This window comes from Nyctereutes procyonoides, unplaced genomic scaffold (assembly GCF_905146905.1).
Source record: "Nyctereutes procyonoides isolate TBG_1078 unplaced genomic scaffold, NYPRO_anot_genome, whole genome shotgun sequence".
NCBI classification, from domain to species: Eukaryota; Metazoa; Chordata; class Mammalia; order Carnivora; family Canidae; genus Nyctereutes; species Nyctereutes procyonoides.
Genome location: NW_026575121.1, coordinates 50966585 through 50989840, shown reverse-complemented (window position 1 = coordinate 50989840; position 23256 = coordinate 50966585). Strand labels below are relative to the sequence as shown.

The 23256-nt window shown below is 35.8% G+C and overlaps 2 protein-coding genes across 2 annotated transcripts in view; one reads left to right on the top strand and one right to left on the bottom strand.

Moving 5' to 3' along the window:
• Positions 1-23256, top strand: part of NALCN (sodium leak channel, non-selective) — a 318102-nt gene that overhangs the window by 139053 nt on the left and 155793 nt on the right. The window contains exons 11-12 of the mRNA XM_055335586.1: positions 6026-6157; positions 21573-21740. Of these exons, the coding sequence (XP_055191561.1) occupies positions 6026-6157; positions 21573-21740 (300 nt within the window). The remainder of the gene's footprint in view (positions 1-6025; positions 6158-21572; positions 21741-23256) is intronic.
• On the bottom strand, positions 9830-10201 carry LOC129516283 (transmembrane protein 258). Its single transcript, XM_055335585.1, has one exon. The coding sequence runs from the start codon at positions 10181-10183 to the stop codon at positions 9944-9946; it is 240 nt and encodes a 79-aa protein (XP_055191560.1). The 5' UTR covers positions 10184-10201; the 3' UTR covers positions 9830-9943.

Genomic DNA, 23256 nt, shown 5'->3' with positions numbered 1-23256 from the left:
GGGACAGCTGGGTGTGGGGCAGTGGTGTGCTTGCAAAAGTTTAAAATGTTTAGTAACCATCTTGAAGTAGGAGAGTCCTGACTGGTAACATTTGCCAATTAACATGGTGTTCCCACTATGGCCAATCTCTAGTTAACAACATGACATTGAACATGAAGTTAGGTAGAGATGTACACATTTGCAGCTCCAGCACACCACAGATGGGGCCAACTGTGTTTCCCAACCACCTTCAATCAGAGAGATGTCTGTGTGTGTGTGTGTGTGTGTGTGTAGTAAAATTTTTGATGATCTCATCTGAAGTACCTAGTTTCCAAGGTCACTAGAGAGGAGAAGAGAGAGAAATCCTGGAGAAGGCATGCCCTTTCTTAATTGCCCCTTTTAGAATGACACACCACTTCCATTTCCATTCTGGTGAGAAGAAACACTGTTAAAATTGTCCCATTTCAGTGCTTATAGGCTAAGCAATATCATTTTGCTCTGTGCCCAGGGTGAGAAAACAGGCTTGGTGGGTGTATTGGTTAAGCAACAAGTCACCCCTAAAACTTAACAGCTTATAAAACAGAGACTAATTTTTGCTCGTGAATTTGTGGCTCAGCGGCTAGTTGAGCTGGTCTCCACTGATCATGGCTGGGCTTGTCTTGTATGTGCAGTCAGCCAGCTCATCAGCTAGCCTCTCTGCTTCTGGGGCATGGCTGACTCTTGGGGTAAAAGGGATTACAGGGCCCATGGGCATCATGTGGCAAGCCTGCCTGGAATGTCAGTGTGATGGCTCCAGGAGCTTTAAGAAGTCTCAACCCACAACTATTTTCTGTGTCTCTGTTCACATTATCTCTGCTATTGTCTTGCTACCAAAACAAGTCACATGGCTAAGTCCAGAGTCAGAGTGGAAGGGCATGTCACTAAACTCCTCTTCCTTCTTTCTACAATTTGTTTTCCATCTTTGGGAATCCATCCAGCTTACTGCCCAGGAAAGAGAGCAGCCCAGTCAGGACTTGACCTATTCAAGGGTATCACAGAATCTCGGTACCTTTGAGGGAAACCACTTGTGGATTTCTTTCTCTCCTCTGGCTCTCCAGGGGCAGGCAGATGGGAAAGGCAGAGTTTCCAAGGACATCTATTGGTTCTGTTTTCAGTCTTGATATAAATATATTTGCTTTTTTTAACTTGATTCTCTATATCAGACAGCATTATTTTATATATTGATTGTAGAAGTAACGTATACCCAGATGTCTTCTAAAAGCAGGAAATAAAAAATGCTCCAGTTTACACATGAGAGATTTATTTTAGGTTTTACATACTTGGTCTTTTACATTATGTTCTTGTTCTGATGCTCATGGCTGCATATGCAAGATGGTTTCTGAGAATACCATCTTGTAATTGCATCATTCTCCAAATATGTTTATGTTGAGGTCTAATTAAAACACAGTTTTTAGTACATGGATGATACAATGTTCAGCGCATGAAACTTGTTTACCAAGGTAGGATATTTTATTCTCTCAATTAACAATTTAAAGAAAGATTTAATCTCTGAGCCGTACTATTCATTATCCTAATTTATCCTCATTGTGCCCTCCAAGGCCACAGTTTTGATTTGTTGGATGTTTGCCTGCAGTCTTCAGAATCTTTAAGGCACTATCTTAAAGGCAAAATTACTGAACCAATTAATAAAAATAGCTCATATAAAGCACTCAAGCTAAAAATGGAGTAGCATAAGATCTTCCCAAAAATCTATACAACCTCACGGTCCCTCTCAAGATTGGTTATCTCTTCCGTGTGATTTCTCCTATTGTACCTCCTTACCTTCCTCATAAGCAACTGATGGTATCTCTACCTTTAAATGCTTAGAGTGTTTTCAAATATTGTAGTAGTAATAATAATAAGAGTCCTGAGTGCAAGATGCCAGCTTTGGGCTAGACTCTTTATATTCATGTTGCAACCTAGAGATGTAGGTGCTTTGACATCCCTTTCTCATATATGAAAACTGAGTGACAAGGAGGTTAAATCATGCACAGAGTCCATATTCGAATTCAGCTCAGCCTGTCTTCAAAGTTGAGATTTTTTTTTCCCACCCTGGAGATCTTACCCCCTCTGTAAAGAACAGATCATCTTCAGCTTTCAAATACAAGCTTCACAAACTTGTTCCCTCTATCTACTCACAAACACTTAATGAAGGAGCTGCTGTTCCATTTTCTTTAATACAGAGAATAGCATCAGACACATTTTGACTGCCTGTTAGAAGGCAAGATTGCTCCTACTTTGGACTCAAAACTACTTTAGTTAGACTACTTCTGAAATCTTTCTAACTCTAAGTCCACTTGTCCTTACCTTGTCCTTTTTCCATATGTGAAAGGGGATAACAAAATATCTATCATGCAGGGTTGTTCATTAAATGAAATTTTTATATCAGCATGCAATATGCTTGGAATGAAACTTGTCACAAACCAAGCACTCAAATGGTAGCTCTTATTTTGATAATATGTCTTACTGTCAATTTAAATTGAGTGAGGATCCCTATCCATATTTGGTATAGACTCCACAGTCTCTTGAGAACATTCCTTTCATGGTAGGACTCAGAAATAATATAAAGAAAAGGGACCTTTCTCGTTTTTTCTGCTTGAGGTGGGGCTCAGTATCATGCTGCAGACCCATTGTCTCATCACACATTCTGAAACAAAGTAAGATGCAAACCTTGGTTGTCCTAATGAGTTTACATTTGTAATTAGAAAATTTACAGAGACTCCTACTGGCATATCACGTTGAGTGGAACCCAAAAGGTAGAATTTTGTAGTACTGAAGCTTGTATACAGTCAGGTTTCATAGGAGATGTTTTGAACTGATATATGTCAAAATCACAAACAATATTTGTATTAGATTCCTATTCAGCTGTAACACATTACCACAAACTTATTGACTTACAACAATACATTACATATAGTTCTGTAGGTCAGAACTCCAAAATGCGTTTCAGCTGGCTAAAATGAATATATCAGGAAGGCTGTATTACTTCTGGAGATATAGGGAAGAAACTATTTTCTTGCCTTTTCAAGATTCTAGACAGTACCTGCATTCCTAAAGCTTATGAAAGAGTCTGGGGTGGTCTTCATAATCCTCCCCCCACCCAACAATGACTGAAAAGTCAACACATACTTTTGTCTTCATGAACCTAGTTTATCTGGGTTTTAATCTTGGAGAGTGGGGAAAGATAAGCATTCATTTTGTGATGATATATCCTAACATATTACCATAATATTCCAGCAGGTATTGTTCTAATCTGTTCAGTGATTATAGACTTTTAGAGTCATGAAATTGTGAATTTCTGAAAAAATTTGTAGGTCACCCAGTTTAAGCTACTATTCAAGAAGTATCCACTACAACATAGCCTCTCACACTTGAATATGCACATTAATTTATCAGTGACCTTGTTAAAAATGCAGATTCTGATTCAGTAGGTCTCAGGGATAGGGCCTGAGAACCTGCATTTCTAATATATTCCCAGGAAACTCCTGATTCAGGGACCACACTTTGAGTAGTAAGTTTCCTGATCATTCCTGACAGATACTGCTGCCTCGGAGATAGTTCTGCTATAGTCTTTTATTTGTATTTTGGCAATTCCCACTGTCACATACAATTGTTATTTCTTGGATCAAAGCCAAACTAAAAATATATGTAAAACTTGTCTGATTTTTTTAAAGATACAAAGCAAAGTGACATTGCAATTGAAGGGAATCTTAAAAAGTTGAATATGTATGCAGGATTCAGAGTTTTATATTATATATAGAAATATATACATATGTGTATAAAATATATATATATACACATGCATATGTGTGTTTATAGGTATATATATCCACATCCATGTTAAATAATTCTGAAAAATCTCAAGTTATATAGTATTTTATGGAACTGACTCAACTTTAACATTTCCCTTTACATTCTTATAAGAAAATAAAAAATTAAAGGGTATAAATTTGTAATGTCCTACAGATAAGCATGGGTCTAAATGTAACATTTTTAGCCCTCCACATTAAAGAAACTGACAGCCAGCCAATGTCGCTTGGATTGAGTTGAGCTGAAGTAGACCATGTCACCAGCTCTCACTTCAAAGCTAGAGTTCTGGGTCTCATATTCAGATTTAGCTACTACACATACTGATCACCTTAATTCTTATTTAATATTTGAAAGTTATTACTTTGGATAAAGTCAGCTAAGAAATGGTGATTATAGTGTATCAAAATCCATTGTAAGTGATTATTTTAATGTCTCTGTACCAACAGGGACACATAGACATCCAGACAAAAAACAACCTAATTATAATGACAGCACCAAAGTGAAGCTGTGACAGTTACAAAACCAATTTAAAAGTTTTTTGACAGCCATGGCTGAAAGCTTTGTTTGGATCTTTCAGTAATAACAGTTTACTTAAGACACAAATCCACAGCCAAGGAAAATAGAGAAAGTTGTGGTTTTTCTGTCATGCAGATAAAGTAGAAAGCATTTGAAATGTTTTTAATAGAACATTATGTGGAAAAGAGTATAGAAAAGGAATAATCATTATGGAATGTAACTCTCACAATTCAAGAATGACCAAATAACAATAAAAATTCTAATAAGTATAGAAACTTGCCAACTGATTTGCTTATCTGTGTTATGAAGGTCAGTGGTTCCTGCACACAAATTGATTTGCATTTAAATATGTTGATTGGCAGTCCTGGAATTTGATTTTGTATTACCTATAAAATAAGGTCAAAGGCACATAAATGTAATACCTCCATAGCCACAGTGACACAGAACCTTACTAAATATTTGCTTTTCCAATAGCTCTGACATCTCCCAAATTATTAGATCTTATCACTTTTATTTATCTCCCTTGGTTCTGGACTCAGTCAGATATACAACATAATTAATTCTTTGACCTTGGGCAATTAATTTCCCCTTCCTGTACAGAAAAAAAATATGCCTGATCACAAAATTGCATTTATTTTTATTGCAATTGCAATCTTTATAGAACACTTATAATATGTAAGCACTGCTCTACGCATTTTACAAAAATTGACTCATTTAAAATGATGACACCTTTGGAGTGGCCATTGTTATCTATACTTTACTGATGAGAAAATGGAGGCTCACAGAGGCTTAGCTAACTTGCCCAGGACTGCAGAATCTGTATGTGTTGGAATCTCTGCTCCGTGCAATTTGGCTCTGAGCCCACATCCTTAATTAGTGCCGGGTACTGAGGGCCATGTGCAGTTACATGCGTGGATGCATATGACAGCAGCTCAGAAGAGGCAACCCTGTTTCTCTTTTCCCATCCCCAGGTTCTGCTTTAGTCAGGTGCTTTTCACTGAAAAAAATTGAAGAATTCTCAGGTCAGATCAAGTGTGAGGATGGGTGCTCCTATGTGCCGAGAACAAAAAAGGCCTCAACATGTGATGGTGCTAGTCTCTGGGCAGTTAGCACCAAGGGATGTGATTTCGTGGTTTGTTGTTATGTGCTCAGGTCCTTTCAGTAGGTTAGCTTCTCTCTCCTTTTTTTGCTACCCAAGGCCTTTAGCCTGTACTTTCTCTCCTTTTATACATTGTGTACCCCACCATGAGTGGTGGATCCCAGAATGGACTTTAAACAGACTTGGATCTGGAGCCTCCTTCTATTGTGTCCTTGCTGTGTATCTTGGACAAATGACTTAATCTCTGAACTCACTGGAAAAAGTGAGTAATACATCCTGCTGTGTAGAGTTATGGTGAAAATTAAAAAAGATAAATAAATAACATACTTAAAGTATGGCCTGGAACACCATAAGCATTGAATACATGTCAGCAATCACAATAATAGTCAATTTTTGGATGGTTGATTATTTCACCCCAGAGTAGGCAGTAGTGTTGGGGTTAAATTGCAACTCCACCTGCAATATTTGTGTGACAGTGGGAAGGTTATTTTACTTCGCAGAGCCTCAGTTTTCATCTCTATAAAATGGGGGCAATTTCCCAGAGTGGCTTTTGTTAAGACTCTATCTGTTTTGCCTCCTCAGCAAATGATGCGATCATCAGTTTTCCACATGTTCATTCTGAGCATGGTGACTGTGGATGTGATAGTGGCTGCAAGCAACTACCACAAAGGAGAAAGCTTCAGAAGGCAGTACGATGAGTTCTATCTTGCAGAGGTAAGCAGCCCACTCAGATGCAGATCACCATTCAAGGTAGAGGTGAACCTCAGATGGGGCCTTTTGTAAACATGAAAATTAATATCAGTTGCTTAATTACCTGACTTTGACTAAAGCTGATTCATTATCTACTTCTGAAGTGTTTCTTTGGCCACTGTGTTGCCTGCTTCATTTTCGTAATTCTCAGACTGAGTGACTTCCCCACCATGTCATGTTGCGAAGGTAACCACCCCCCCAGCCCCTGCTCTTACTCTTTTGAGCTTGCTATTTTCCTATCCACCTCTCATTTTCTCTCCTTTCTCAAGTTGTGTTTAGTCTGTTTCCGTCTAAGGATGAGCAAGCACAGATTCAGAAGATTGTAAATAAGGAAGTCATCTCAATAATACCAAGGAGAGGGCAGGAAGGAAATTGAAACAGATAACACAATAATTTCTGTACTAGAAACTGAGGTATGACCACCTACACTAAAGATACCAAGTCAGGAGCAGGTAGGTTTAGTGATTAAACAAGCATCTTCTAGCACCCTACATATCATACTAGAGTTTGGGAATAGTACTTCTTATCAATTGACTCATTTTGTTAATAGTTGATTCTTAAATATTTTTAAAAGATTTTAATTACTCATGAGAGACACAGAGAGATAGGCAGATATAGACAGAGGGAGAAACAGACTCCCTCCCGATGCAGGACCCTGGGATCATGCCCTGAGCCAGAGGCAGATGCTCAACCACTGAGCTACCCAGGTATCCCTGATTCTTAAATAATTTAATGACATCTAGAGACCACTTTTTTAATTGTGAAAAATTATTTCTAAAATACAGCTCAGAATTCATTGGTGACATTTTTATGGAAAAGCTTATTTACATATAACTCTTTAGAAACCCATTTTTCTTTTAAGTGAGGTAAGCATATATAGCTGAAGGACACTTTAAGAAATCCAAAATATGAAAAAACAAACTTAAAAAACAGAAAAACAGTAATTTGACTATTTTTATTATAAAAGCATCTTCCATGTAAAAAATCCAATTTGCCATATAGTTGAGTTCTCTAAGACATCCAGAATTCCTCCAGTACATTTAAAAATGGATTTGGTTCATAAAAATTCAATCCACCCACACATAAACTTTTTAGAAAAAGAACTAATGGGATATACCTATTGAATGTTAACAAGAAACTTTTAAGGAGTCACTTATGAATTCTCTCTTCATAGAAGTTTGTTGCCTGTAACAAAATATCAATTATATTAAACGTTTACCGTGATTTGATGCTGCCTAATTGCTATGTGGTATGTGGAGCTTACAGTTTAGCAAGAAATACAGATAGTAAACAATAAGTGTTTTATGCTGTGGGGTACCAATGACAGGAGCTCATGAAGAAATTATATCCAGCCTGACACTTGAAAAATGGGTATAATTTTGCTGCAGATCTAGCACACAAAGATTAGATTGTCATTAAAAAACACAGGGAAACATGGACCAATAATGATATTTGCAGGTGAATTTCTAATGCTTGCATAATGGGATGGCAGCCACAGGGAGAGTCAGGTGAGAGGACATCTAGCCCTGATGGAATATACCTCAAAGGAGTGTTGAGGTGCAATGGGTAGGGCATCTCTTCCTCATCCACGTGCTATCATCCTACATGGGCCATATAGGAAACTGGAGCATGAGCCTCATCTTCTGAAAAGGACTGTGGTGGAAGCCATACATTTGAAACAGAAGCAGCTGAGACAAGGATTTAGGAGGAAGATTAAGTGAATAGGAATAAGAGAATGTAGAAGAAATTACTTAACATGGAACCAGACTCAAAGATTAGTTAAAGGCTCTGGGTGGAGAGAGATAGGAAGATACATAAGGCAGAAGAATGATAGTTTTAGGACCAGAGGTTAAAGGGTTGATGACAAAATGCCTGGAAATCAGAACAGAAATGGCTATTGGTGATTGGGATTATGCTAATCTCTCTGGAGTGAGTTGTATCTGCTGGTGAAGGAGTCCTGGATATTGGAGATTACATTAACATTTCTTCTGTAGCCCTGCCCAAGGTGGGAACTCAGTGATACTAAATCAGTCCTGTAGAAAAAACACAGGGCCATCCACTGGGAACACAGAAAACAGAATCCTCTGGCAAATTTCACCTAATTTTTTCACATATAAAATTGATCTCTTTCCTACTGTGTTTATGTATGTTACCTAACTGATGAGCATGCAATGACAACAAAATTTCAAATAATTTAATACTATAGAGTTCGCTGATACTCTAAATGCCTTAGAATCCAAGTGTAGTTGATAAAGACTTATCATTTGCTTTTTGTGTATAGTATTAAACAATTAAAAAATAAAGCAAAAAGCCAACCAGACAGGATTCTACAGCAGAATCTAACATTTGTTGTGTCTACAAATCTTGCTCCTTCCCAAACACTGAAAATAAATTTGATTTTAGTAAAATATGTAGCGATAATTTCTTCACTTTCAAAACCATGTGGACATTGCTTTATTCTTGAACTACTGAAGCATTCAGAATTCATTTCACTTCTACTGACTGATTTTGAGTATCTGAGCTTCCCAAAGCACATTTGGCCCTTATGCAATAGCATTATCACTGCTCTATATCAGAAACTTGTAAATGAATCCAAGTAATTTGTTCCAAATGAGTATTCCTAAGTTATTCTAATCACACTTACTCTTTTATAAAATACTCTCTTTTTTAAAAGTTTACAAGGACATTTTGAGCTTTAAGTCAGGGTCAGCAAACTTTTTCTTGGAGAACCAGATTAACAAACATTGTTGGCTTTTCAGGCCACAGGCTTTTTGTCTCAACTACTCAACTCTACCACTGTTGTACAAAAATGAGTGTGGGCTGAGAATGATGGTGTTCCAATAATACTGTATTTACAAAAATAAGCAGTGGGCTCAACCTTGGGTTAAACTATAGAAACAGAGAGTATGTCAACTAACATCTTTAAATGTTAAATTCAAATATACTAATACTAAACAATAATAGCTGCCATTTGGGGGAGATTCTATTATGTTGCAAGTACTTTTAAAGGATTTCATTATCCCATTTAATTCTTAAAATAGCTGTAATAACAAATTCAAGTGTATGGGCTATAATGATTCAATATTTAAGGCAATAGCATAATATAATATTTTGGAAACTTTATTTTTAAAATAGATCACAAATAGCCCTGAGCTTTCAGAGAAGTAATTTCTTGAGTTCCCGCATATTCCAGGATAATTTCAAAAATTCAGAATAAACCACTCTACCCATTAGAATCAACTTGCAGTCTAAAACACATCCTTTAAGCATAAATTAAGCTGTTTAGCTTCTGTTGTATAACTGGAGACCAGTTTTGCTTCTCTGGACGAACCTAAATTTAAAATTAGTAAGAAAAAGGAAAAACATTTCTTTGCTTTTTTAGGTTATCTATAAACATAAAAAGGTAAATTTACTTTCTTTTTTAAGAATTTTTATTTTTAATTCTGATGTTAGATAATACATTATTAATATTATACATAAAATCAATTTTATAATGAACATAATTATATGTTAAAATAGATACTCTCATTTTCTTAGTAATAAAACTTGAACAGTACTTTTCTACCATTATATAAAAATATAAAAATATATATGTGTATCCCCATAAGACTGTATGTTTTTTTTTTTTTTTGACGGTCACACATCTGCCTTTATTGGGAGCAGCAGGTGGGACACTTCCAGCAATAGTAAAAAAATTAATTTACAAAAGCAGGAGTTCAGTGAAGTCACCTTGTTGGAACCCTTTGGAGCTCATACGTAGATGCCAACCCAGAGCAGCAGGAAGAGGACTCCAAAGCCCATGAAGAGTGAGGCCACCAAGGAGATGAGGAGCTCTTTGTAGATATCCCGAGTGTACTTGGTGGAGGTGACCTCATAAACGAAGAACCAGGCGGTAAAGAACATGCCAATTGCCAATAGCACCACGGTCAGATGGGGGAAGACGGCAGGGTTCACTGGGCTGGTGTATCTGCTCATGGCCTCGAGCTCCATTTCGCCAGGTGTAGGGTCATCCACTGCTCCGCCAAGACTGTATGTTTAACAGAAACTTATCAGCACAGTGTTATGCACAGAAGATTAACAATTTCAACAAAATTCCTCTTTTAAGAAAGTCACGAATTGATGGGAGAGCTAGCACAATTAAGCAAGCAATGAAGAACAGCATTTCTGGTGAACAAAGAGGTTTACCTTTTTTAGGATGTCTCTTCGGTTTCCTGTTTTTCTATGACAGCTGTGTGTTAGAAGCAGAAAGGCCTTTGTAAAGTCTGGACTGTTTGCCATCTTTCAGAAAGTCATCTTTTCTAGAAAAGTAGTTTCTGTGTCCCTCTGAAGACATTTGGCTTTATGATATTTGTTAAAATGAAATTAATGAAAGACCCGTTTATTTTACTTCCAACAAAATCTGACACCCATATTTCACCTCATTATCACAAGAAACGACCAAATTAAGAAAGTGACTCATTTACCATAGCAGCAATCTTTCATATTATCATTAAGTTTAATATCATTTTTGGAAATTTTCATTAAATAAGTTTTTTTCTGACAATAACATTTTTAGTCCTTTCTTCTAAAGGACTTGGACAGTACCGTGTTATGTGAAAAATCATATAATAATGACATTTTCAACTATTCAATGACCCATTTCAAAAGTTTGCTCTTAATGTAGAATATGGACAGTACAGTATAGATAAAGAACAAGTGATTTACAGACACCTCTAGAGTGACGCAGATAGTCATTTACTTTGGTGTAATTTAATCTGAATTTCATTTAGGAAAATAGGGTTACCTGAATTAGATTTCTTGTGACTTTTGTACTATGATCTTCTTTTGTGACAAATATGCATTCATTTTCTCATAATATCCATTGTGTTTCTTTGCAAATATGAGATAGAGACCACAACACAAATCTTGGATAATACATTTCAAATATCTTTCCTACATTTGGGCAGCACTTCTACCATTTTATCTTCTCAGACCTGCATGGCACAATCAGCTCATTTATAATTTGTCACCTATAAATGTTCATACATTATTCATTGATTTAAAAGGGCAGAACGATTTCTATTGTTATATTTACATTATGCATGTCATTTTCCATTTGGTTATTTTTCTCCTTAGTGTCAGAAATTTGGCAATCATCTTACTGTTTTACCTGTTCACATCACAAATCCAATTGCGAGTTCTTTTAGAAAACAAGCATTTTAAATTAATTTCTCATGCTTTGCACTCTAAAAAATTATTTTCACGAGTGATGCGCTTTTCTGGAAACAAATATAAAACTGTTTTTTGGAATAACTCCTTTAATTTTTAGATATATATTCCATTATTGGTAATTTTCTTGAGGACAAGAGAGTACGTTATGGTATATATTAAATGAAATAAGTATTATTATAAAATTAAAAATGTGGAAAAGAAATAATAGAATATAGTGCTTGAAGAACTCCTATAGCCTGCATTCCTGAAAATATTTAACTTTGCTATGGTGACATTAAACCAGATACATCTATAAAGTATGCATTTTCAACAGGGAGTAAAACACCTATAAAGGGGTAAAAATTGGTTCTTAGGGAGGCAAAAAAAAATCTTACTATTTCAAGATTTTTTGCCTCCCTAAGAACCAATTTTTGCTCTGTTTATAGAGTAGAAATAGATATGTGAAGTATATAAACAGATATATAAAATATCTTTGGTATTAAGATTCCATATGGCATGGTGTTAGGAACAAAATATCTAAAAAGACTCCTGGTTGGGAAGGAGAGGGTGATCTAAAAAAAAAAAAAGATTGGAAAACACTGATATAGGAAAATTTTTTAAATAAATTTATTTTTTTATTGGTGTTCAATTTACCAACATACAAAAGAACACCCAGTGCTCATCCCGTCAAGTGCCCCCCTCAGTGCCCGTCACCCATTCACCCCCACCCCCCGCCCTCCTCCCCTTCCACCACCCCTAGTTTGTTTCCCAGAGTTAGGAGTCTTTATGTTCTGTCTCCCTTTCTGATATTTCCCACACATTTCTTCTCCCTTCCCTTATATTCCCTTTCACTATTATTTATATTTCCCAAATGAATGAGAACATTTTGAGAGAAATATTTGTGTACTGTTTCCAAGTTATTTCAAATAATGTGACAATATATATGGAAAGTTTATCACACTTACAGATCTTACCTTCAGGGCGCCTGGGTGGCTCAGTCAGTTAAGCCTCTGCCTTTGGCTCAGGTCATGATCTAGGGGTCCTGGGATCAAGACCTGTGCCAGGCTCCCTGCTCAGGGGGGAGTCTGCTTCTCCTCCCTCTGTCTACCATTCCCCATGCTTCTGTGCACTCTCTGTCAAATAAAAAAAAAAGCCTTTACAAATCTTATCTTTGCTCTTGAAAAGATGAGTTTCAACTTGTAAGCACTCACACATAGCATAATGTGCTGCAAGGATGAGAGACAGAGGAACATCCTAGGGCATCTTGTCCATGTGGTGGGCTGTGACGCGAGGAAGCACAGCAATGGCACATGCACTCCCAGGCCATCTGCCTGGGATTTGTGGAAAGCCCAAGACTGGACACATTCCTAGATGATTCTTCTGAGCAGTCCTTCTAAGTATTGAGGTTCTGCAGGCAGCCCTGGGGTCTTCTCCCTTTTGTATGGCCAACAGCACAACCCTGGCAAGTTCCTCTCTGTCCAGCTATTGTCAAGGCTCATTTCGCTGACACAAGCTGGAGCCACCCATTGAGAAGTGTTGCTCTAGCTTCCCCCTTAACTGCTCCTCTCCTCTCCTTCTAAACTGAAATCCTGCACTAAACCTTCTAGCCTCCACTAAAATAGCTGATGAGCAGTAAGCTAATTTAATTTTCCTAAATCCCTCCTTTAATTCCTGACATAGTTCTTCCTTACCCCAAAGTAACCCGTAGGATAAGTAAGTTACATATATTTTCATGTATAACATTTTTCATAAAATTTTACCACTTTGGGATTATAGTTTCTCAGAGAACTAGAATATTATCTTATAATAAGTAATTAATAATGTTAAAAATGAGGTATTGTTTCCCACAAGTACTAGAATCAGAAACTCCAGGAGGAATATGAGTGGGAATATGGTATTTACATATAATCACATAACAGTTTGCTAAATCCTTTTTTAGTGGCCATAAGAGGGTTTGAAAAGTATATAGGTTTTCCCACTGAGCAAATAATAATGCAAATGGATCCAGCTGCATATTTAATCATGAATTATAATCCTTTAAAGAGATAATTCCATCTGTCTTTTTGATAGCAGATACAAAGTTAGCAAAGTGATTAGTTGTATTTATATATAATTTGATGATCTATTTGGATGTATTTCAGGTACTTATTAGTAGTTCCCAACTTTAAAAACAAAAAGACACTTTGATATGGATTTCATTCTTTCCTCTGGAATGCAAGTTTGAAACTACAGGTGAAGACTAGAAATGGATGTGTAGGTGCCTGTCATTGCTCCCTCTGCTAATATGACATCCAGGTCAGGCTGCAGGTTAGACCTTTAGGACCCATCTGTGTTTTCAGTTACTCCAGAGATCTCCAATGTCTGGAGGATTTCTTTCATATTGTTATGAGACTAAGAAGCCAGGGCTAGAGAAAACTTGCCTCTTTGTTAGGACATGGCAGAGATTTAGATTCCCTGGATATCTGGGGCTGACCCTGCAAAGGAGTTACACCTGCTCAGTGGTTGCTTGTGGTCCAGAGAAAACCAAAAGAATCCCACTGATCTTGATGAGCCAGGAAGGGAGCATTACTAGAAGCTGAATTACTTCTAGGTAGAAGCAGTTGGAAATGGATTTCACCAGCCTAAGAGGAGCCTTGACATGGAGCAGCTCCCTCCCATGGGTGCCCAGCAGATAGACCTTGAGTTATTAGGTCACTTACCATAAAAATGGTAAATAAGTAAAGAAAAAGTATTCTCCTACAAAGGGACCCAGAAATTGAGGATGAAACTCAGAAAACCAAGATGAATGAGTACAAGAGTTTCCCAATCGAGTACAATTGATGGAAGATATAGTAAGGTTTGTTTTGTTTGTTTTTAATATCTCAAGCATAGGCAATTAAGGCACAAAACAAATTTTCTGAAACTTTGGTTAAAATTTTCAAAAAATGAACTGAAAAAGGGTATGATTATTGTTGAGAAAGAATGATAATATGGGAGATCAGGTGGGGTAAGAAAACCTCAAAGAAATGGCAGAAATCATGAGGGGAAAAAGCAAAAGAGACTAGCCACTCTGATGTGACCAATACAAGACCCTGAAGGAAAAAGAATGGATAGAAGAAAAGTAATAATGAATGAGAGAGAGAGAGAAGTGTTTCTAAATTGAGGAAAAGCATAAATCAGTAGATTGAAAGGAGACAATAAATCTCAGAGAGATTAAATGAAAAAAAAAAAAGTACATTCCTAGGCATATCCTGGTGACCTTCCTTGGTTACAAGCATAAAAAAAATTATTAAGCCTCTGAACAGGCTTAAATAATCTGCAAAATCAAAATAAATATACTGTTCATCTACAATATTGAAAGGTAGAAAATGATGAGTCAATATATACACAGACCATTGAAAGGAAAGAAACTGTATGCAGTCAGGATAGTCATGTCCATGTTAAAAATGCATTTTGGTGGGTAATGGGTGTTAAGGAGGGCACTTGATATGATGAGCACTTGGTGTCATATGTAAATGATGAATCACTAAATTCTACTCCTGAAATCAGTATTACACTATATGTTAACTAGAATTAAAATAAAAATTTGGGGGAAAATGCATTTTGGATAGGGAAGGTTTAAGAGAGTATACAACCTGTAGTATTTATCTGAGCAAGCCACTCCAAAGTATGCTAATTGTAAGTATATTAGAGAAGTAGCAAAGGAAAAGCAGACATAGAGGCTAACAAGGAAAGAAAAGAGATGGGTGTCAGATCCAAATGAAAGATGACAATAAAAATGTCACACCAAAATCCTTGGGAAAAACAGATAGTTATGGTTCAAGAAACTAGAAGTAAATATGTAAACAATTTTTTAAAATCAGGATTTAGGAAGAGGCATGACACCCATGAAGCATGGGGTGATAGATAAACATGCTGCTAAATTTGTAGATGGCAAGTATGTGAGGGATGGGTGAGCAAGCAAATTTGTATGGGAGAGGAGCTTATTATTATTCCATTTCAATGCAATAATTTTAAAAAAAGGATAGATTGATTTATGACCATTGGGAATTGAACTGGGGGATTAGAAAAGCAGAGTGAAATGTCGAAATTAGTGGGGAGAGGAGGGAAGGTGGAGAAATCAACAACAGTTCGACCACATCAGAAAAGACAAGAAAACATTAAAAGATGAAATAACAATGACATACAAAAAACTGGAACTAAGACCAAATCTAATTATGGTACATTAAATATGTACAGGTTGAATTTTCCTCTCAAATGACATAGAAATCTGATTATGCTTAAACACAAACTCAAGTATATTGGTCATAGGAAACACATACAGGATGGCCCCAAAAGGTGACTGAAAATCATCTCTCAATGAAACAAGTAAAAGTGACACCTAAAATATTAAAACACTTTAAATGCTTAGCAGAACATGCAAAAGATTAAGGAATATTCTCAAGGACAAAAGTTAAATGTGATATGAGTGCAGAATATGAGGTAGGCACTAACACTACAGCTACCCAAGAACATTTGTCACATAAAACTTTCCATTTTAAGAGCTATAATCAGGATAAAAGAGGCTGTGAAGGTGAGGTGCCAGGACAGAGACCCCTGCATCACATAGGACACCTAAGGTCTGTACTTCAATGAAAGAAGGAAAAAGTCCACTCTCAGAAGAATATGATGAGGAAAGCTTCAGTCTTGACTTTGACTCCAGATGGATAGATAAAGAGTAAGATTTACTAAAAATGTGTCAACACAAGCCTGCCCTCACATGGGGTTGGATTTCCCATGGATTGTACCTACTCTCAAAGATGAGATAATTCCTTTTTTCAATGGTTAAAAAACATTCCTTTTTAATGTATTTATTCGTGAGAGAGAGAAAGAGGCAAAGGCAGAGGGAGAGGGAGAGGCAGGCTCCTCACAGGGAGCCTAATGCAGGACTGGATTCCAGGACCCTAGGATCACGCCCTGAGCCAAAGGCAGACATTCAGCCATGAGCCACCCAGGCATCCCAAAGATAAGATGATTCTTATTTAAGAAATTGCAGATCATGCAAAAGGTGGAAAACTCCACAGTAAGTTTGAAAAAGCTAGCATAAGCTTAATCAAAAGCTGATAATGGTAGTACAAGTAAAATTATAGACCAATTTCATATATGACAATTACTACAAATAGTATAAATAACATGCTATGCAACAAAATTCAGCAGGTTAGCATTACCATCTAAAGACTTATTCCCAGGAATATATAAATGGTCAACATCAAGGACCCTTGTGATATATTTCATTGCCTCAATGAATTAAGAGCTAAAATCCTATAAGTAGAATAGGAAGAAGAAGAATGTCCTTAAACATGGTAGCAATTAATTACCAAAACCCATTGCAACCATTATACATGAATGCTGGAAAACTTCCTTTGAAAATGGGAGTAAATTATGGATCTTTCTTACTGCCACTTAATCGGAAGTGAGTATTACAATACAGATGCAGCATTATAGCTAATGAATTAATACAATTAACGCCAAAATAAGTCTTTAAAAATCTTATCTTCATTTGAAGATGAAATATACATATTTCTATAAAACTCAGGAGGTATTATTTAAAATATTATAATTAGAAAAATCTAGTAAGGCGGTTATAGAAAATCAACATAGATAAACCAATAGCTTTTTTCCTCCACTGGAACTAACTAGGCAGAAATGGTAAAAAAAAAAAAAAAAAAAAGAAAAGAAAAGAAAAAATTGCATTTACATTAGTTATCATGATAATAAATTCATAGAAATAAATTTCACAAGCAAACAATAACCTCTTAATGGGGGAAATTTTTATTAAAGAACATAGTCCAAAATAAGTAGAAAAACTGTGGTTTTTTGATATGAAGACTCGGTAGTAGTCCTTCTAAAGTCCTATTTTGTTTTAAAAGGTAAAGAAAAAATTTGAAAAGATAAAGATAGAAATATGTGACCATATAAAATCTAAAGTACTGGTAGAGCTAATGCCACCAAATTTAAAAATCAAACTATTGACTAGGGAAAAAAATATTTGCAGTTCATATAGCAGACAAAGATTAATGTCCTTAATATCAGCAGCTCTGAAAACTGATAAGAAAGATAAAATGCCACCATAGAAAATTGGCAAGGTTATGAACAGGAAAATTGTATTAAAAAGAAAAATCTGAATGATCAATACATATATGAACAGATAAGTAAAGGTTTGATTAAGTTTGATTACATCTGGTGGTAGTACAGATTTAGGACAAGAAAGCCTTTCCTACCTTGCTAGAAGGCAAAAAACTTACTCTAATATCTTGAAAGTAATCCCTTAATATTGCCTAAAATTTAAAACATGCAAAACTGTCTTTTGCTCCAGCAATGCCAGCTTTGAAAATGTATGTGTACATATAAAAGCCTAATAAAATACTAATATTACATAAAGATAGTTGGTGTAGTCTTGTTTTAGAAGTAGTGAAATGCTTAATCATTTTCCCCCTGATGATTCCCTATCAAGGAAGTAGTACCCTTCATTAAATCAGTAAAGAAAATGTTGAATTAAATAAACACTGAAGACTTCTGGGTAAAGATGGCAGAGTAGGAGGACCCTAAGCTCAGTTTGTCCCACAGATACGAGTAGGTAACACCCACATCAGTGTAAATAATCCAGAAAACAACCAGAAGACTAGCAGAACAGGCTCTCCACAACTAAATGGAGAGAAGAAGTCACATTGAAGACAGTAGGAAGGGCAGAGAGCTAAATGAATCTGAGGGACTATTCATGGGAGGGAGGAATGCCTGAACGTGGAGAAGGTGTCTTCATGCCAGACACCAGAGGTACAGGAAGCTCACATAAGGAAAACAAATCCCCATAATTTAACTTTGAAAACCAGAGGGGTGTAATTTCAGGAGTTCTTACAATCACTGGGGTTTAAAACCTGGAACTTTAAAAACCAGCAGGTTTTGCTCTGGGAGAGCTTAGAGGACAATAGGAAACTGAGTCCCCACCCTTAAAGAGACAGCACAAAAAAAGCCCCAGGGAGATATAGCATAGAAGCAGCAATTTGAAAAGCAACTGAGGTTTATGGAAGGGAGATTTGTTTATTAATCATAGAGCATGTGCTAGAGGAGCAAAGGTCCTTGGGAGACTTCAAGAATAAAAGAGATGACAGGTGCAATTTCCCTCCCCTACCCCCTAGCCAAGACACTTGTATACCTGTGGGAACCAGAATGGGGAAAACATTCTCCACCTAATATGCTAACAGCATGTCCCATCCATGAGTTTTCCTGCAGATCTGCCCCTTCAGTACACCATTGGCTGGAACCCATCCAAAGCAGTGCCACAAGCCTGGCAGTACTTAAGCAGCCCCAATAGGGGTAGCACCACCCCAAGTGACTCTTACCTTGGAGAAAAGGGAAGATAACCACACACACCAGTCAGCTAGTTCCAGCAGTGGGTTGGGAACAGACATCTGGTCTGACTACTGGCCCCAACTACCAACAAAAGTTTCTCAGGGGACAACACAGGGAACCCTACAGTTTGGTGCTACTGTATCTCTAGAAAATGCCTGATATGATTCAACTCAAGCCCAGGGTAGCCCCAGAGCAGCCCACTAACAACACAGGGACCAAACCCTGCCCAAAACAGGCAAAGAGAGTGATTCCAGATGACTAGACTGAAGGCAGAAATGGCTTAGCCATAATACTAGGGCACACACAACATACATAGGAGATACCCTTGAAGCACCAAGTACTGGTGAACAGGGGACATTGCCCTGCATGGCAAAAAGTAGTGACAAATTGAGAATTTTAAAATCAGCAAGAAAAAAGAAAGCAGTTACATAAAAGGAAAACCCCATACAGCTATCAGATGATTTTTCAGCAGAAACTTTTCAGGCCAAAAGGGAGAGTCATAATATATTTAAAGTACTGAAAAAAACCCTGCAGCCAAGAATACTCTATCCAGTAAGGCTATCATTCAGAAATGAAGGAGAGATAAAGAGTTCCCTAGACAAACAAAAGCTAAAGGAATCCGTGACCATTAAATGATAGCTCTACAAGAAGTGTTAGAAGGAAGGAAAAATAAGACCACAAGTAAGAGTAAGAAAAGCAGGAAACACAAAGACAGTAAAATTAAGAACATCTATAAAAATCAGTCAAGGGATTCATAAATAAAAGGATATAAAGTATGACACCATATACCTAAAAACATGGAGGGGAGAGGAGTAAAGAATAGATTCAAATTTAAGCAACCATCAACTTAATATATAGACTGTTATATGCATAAGACGTTAGATACAAACCTAATGATAACCAAAAGTCAAAAACCAGTACTATATATGCAAAAAATAAAGAGAAAGGGCTCCAAATATGTCAATAAGGAAAGCCAGCAAACTGTGAGAGAAGAGAGCAAGCAAGGAACCAAGAAGAAATACAAAAATAACCATAAAACAAGAAACAAAATGGCAGTAAGTACATTCCTATCAGTAATTACCCTGAATGAAAATGGAATAAATGCTCCAATCAAAAGACATAGCATGAGAGAATGAATAAAAAAAAAAGACCCATCTATATACTGCCTAAAAGAGACTTATTTCAGACTTAATATACATTAAGTAAAGGGATGGAAAAGCACATCATGCAAATGGAGGTGAAAAGAAAGCTAAGGTAGCAATATTTATATCAGACAAAATAGATTTTAAAGCAAAGACTGTACCAAGAGATATAGAAGTACCCAATATAATCATAAAGGGAACAATCCAACAAGAAGATATAACCATTGTAAATAATGCACCCAAAATGGGAGCTGTCCAATTTTCCCAACACCAGTGGGGTTATTGAAAAGAGACTTTTCCCCATTTGATATTCTTGCCTCTTTTCTCATAGATTAATTGAGCAAATAAGCATGGGTTTATTTCTGGGCTCCCTCTTCTGTTCCATTGATCTATATGCTAATTTTTGAGCCAGTGTCATACGGTTTTGCTTACTACAGCTTTGTAGAGTATCTTGAAATCTGGCATTCTGATACCTCCCATTTTCTTCTTTTTCAAGATTGCTTTGGCTTTTCTGGGTCTTTTGTGGTTCCATACAAATTTTGAGATGGTTTGTCCTAGTTCTTTTACTTATTCCTTACCAGTTTGGATGCCTTTTATTTCTTTTGCTTGTCTGATTGCTTGGCTTGTATTTACAGTACTATGTTGAGTAAAAGTGGTGAGAATGAACATTGTTGTCTTGTTAGTGATTTTAGGGGAATAATTCTCAGTTTTTCACCATTGAGTATGATGTTACCAGTAGGTTTTTTCAAATACGGCCTTTATTATGTATTATGATTGGAGGAAAAAATCCCTTCTGATACTCTATGTTGTCCTAGAAGAAAAGAGGGAAGCTCTCCGCTATTACTGTTTTCCATTAAATCATCTGATATCTTCTCAGAGGGATTTGTTTGACTAATTCCAGCCCTCATTCTTATGCTCTTTAATTCGAAGTTAATCTTATGTATTACAACTTAATTCCAGTTGCAAACTTCTTTATAGAATGCATTTTCTAACCCATAGGACAAGTAAAGGAAAAATAACATGCCATGTTTATAAGTTTGTTTTATAACATTGGTATTTGTAATAGTAAATTCATAGAATTAATGTGATAGATTAAAAGGTTATACTCATTAATATAGTAATATTCATTGTTAATTTTCTTAATTATTATTAAATTTCTTAATTATTGTATATATACACACACATAAATTGCTTGATATAGAATCCATATTTCTTTGCTTGTTTATGTGGCCCAAAGCATAAATGAGATCTACACTTTCTTATTTTAGTTTAATGATGCTTAGTAATATGCAAATCATTTTATAATATACCATGGGCATTATAGAAACTATCTTCAGAAAATCCAAATTATGAGAAAATGCAGCCTTTCTGTGTATATAATATTCAAAGAATGATGGTGACTTCTAGATAATACCAAAAAGTGAATAATAAAGAAATAATACCACTTACAAACACTTAAGATTTTAACACATTTTGCTACTTGCTTAAGATGTATTTGACCTGTTATACTCTAGTTGGTGTTTTTCAAAACCATTTTTTATAGCATGTCATTCTAGATCCTTGTGGGCTTCTCATTTTATATAATAGCAGCTGAAATTCACACATTAACACATGTATGAAATATTTTGAAATAAATTATAGTTTTAGGTTTTAGTTTCACTGTCTCTTTGTTTCTCCAGGTGGCTTTCACAGTACTTTTTGATTTGGAAGCACTTCTGAAGATATGGTGTTTAGGATTTACTGGATATATCAGCTCTTCTCTCCACAAATTTGAACTACTACTCGTAATTGGAACTACTCTTCATGTATATCCAGATCTTTATCATTCTCAGTTCACATACTTTCAGGTAATATCAATAATGTCTATTTGTAGAATTTTTTTTCTTCCAGAGAAAATAGCAGTCACACTATAACAACTACACAGAATTATATTAAGTAGTTATATATAATTATTATACAATAAACACAAACTTGAGATATGCTCAATGACATCTTCAGTACCAAAAATTCATTCATAATTCATTACTGAGTTAATGAAAACTCTGAAAATGCACAGTAATAAATGGAGATGTTTTAGGTGTAAATTTCTCAGATGAAAAAATAAAGTGCATTTGAACTTCACTAATTTTATTTATTGGTGATTCCAAAGCTGTTATTTTCAGAGCAATTTTAACTTCAGCTGCCAGATTACAACTTGAGACTCTGTTTCTAATACCTTGGGAAAGGACCTGAGAATATAATTCACAAAAATGATAACAAATGTCCTGCATATGTAAGTAAAAAGCTGAGCTCTAGTAGTCACTGCCAAACATATTGAAATCACAGAGGATATCGTGGTTCAAGCTTTCAGTATATCAACATTTTTGGACATAAATCCCTTGTCATTTGTTGGGTTATATCTTTAGTCTTGGTTATCATAGGTGAGGTGGCTGGGGCAAGAGATATACACACATTTAAAACTCTTGATACAAAATGCACTTCCCAATCATGCCATTGTATGTTCTTGGGTGCTGCTGTCTAGATTTACAAAATCAACATGAGCATTTAGTACTTACATTTGAGAATCATTGTACATAATTATAGAAAATATGCCTGATAAGCAAAACAGCAAGATATCTTTTATAAACCTATGAAGTCAACCAAAGTAAGAAAAATATTGATGCCCATTTCAGCAAGAATACATATGCAAAATATATTCAGGCCTTTAAAATTCCTATAGTTTCTCACAGATAATTTTTTAGTAAAAAGATATAGATTACAATTTTGAATACAAATCTATTTATTCTGGAATTGTTTGTGAAAGAAAAATGGGAACTTTTAAAATGGTGAACATTAGGAATAGCTTCACAAGTCATATGCAAATTTGACCATAAAAATAATGACTATCATGAATTTGTGATTACTTAGAGACATGATTCATTATCTCTAGTTTTTTTTTCTACTGGCCTATGTTTCACAAAATATCTAAAACTGATATTCATGGTTCTAATGATTTTATATGTAGAGAGATATGGTCAAATAATACGCCATCAATGAAGTTTGTAATTTCAGCATTGTCTTTGATCCTGGATTATAATCTATAATAGTTTAATTTATGTTAATGGTTAAGTGATTTTCATTTGCATTTCCCTATACATAACCATGTTTATATGTTTCTAATGAGATAATTAAATACTACCTCAGTTATTATATGGCTAAAATATCCATCTCTGAAGAAGTTCAGAGATTTTAGCAGATTCACAGATAAGAAACCACTGTTCTGAACACAATGGCTCCTCTTGGGCCCACTTTGGTCTCCCTTGTGAGTCCTCAACTTCTCATCTGACTTGGCCGTTTCTCATTATGTTGGCAACATGGCATGAA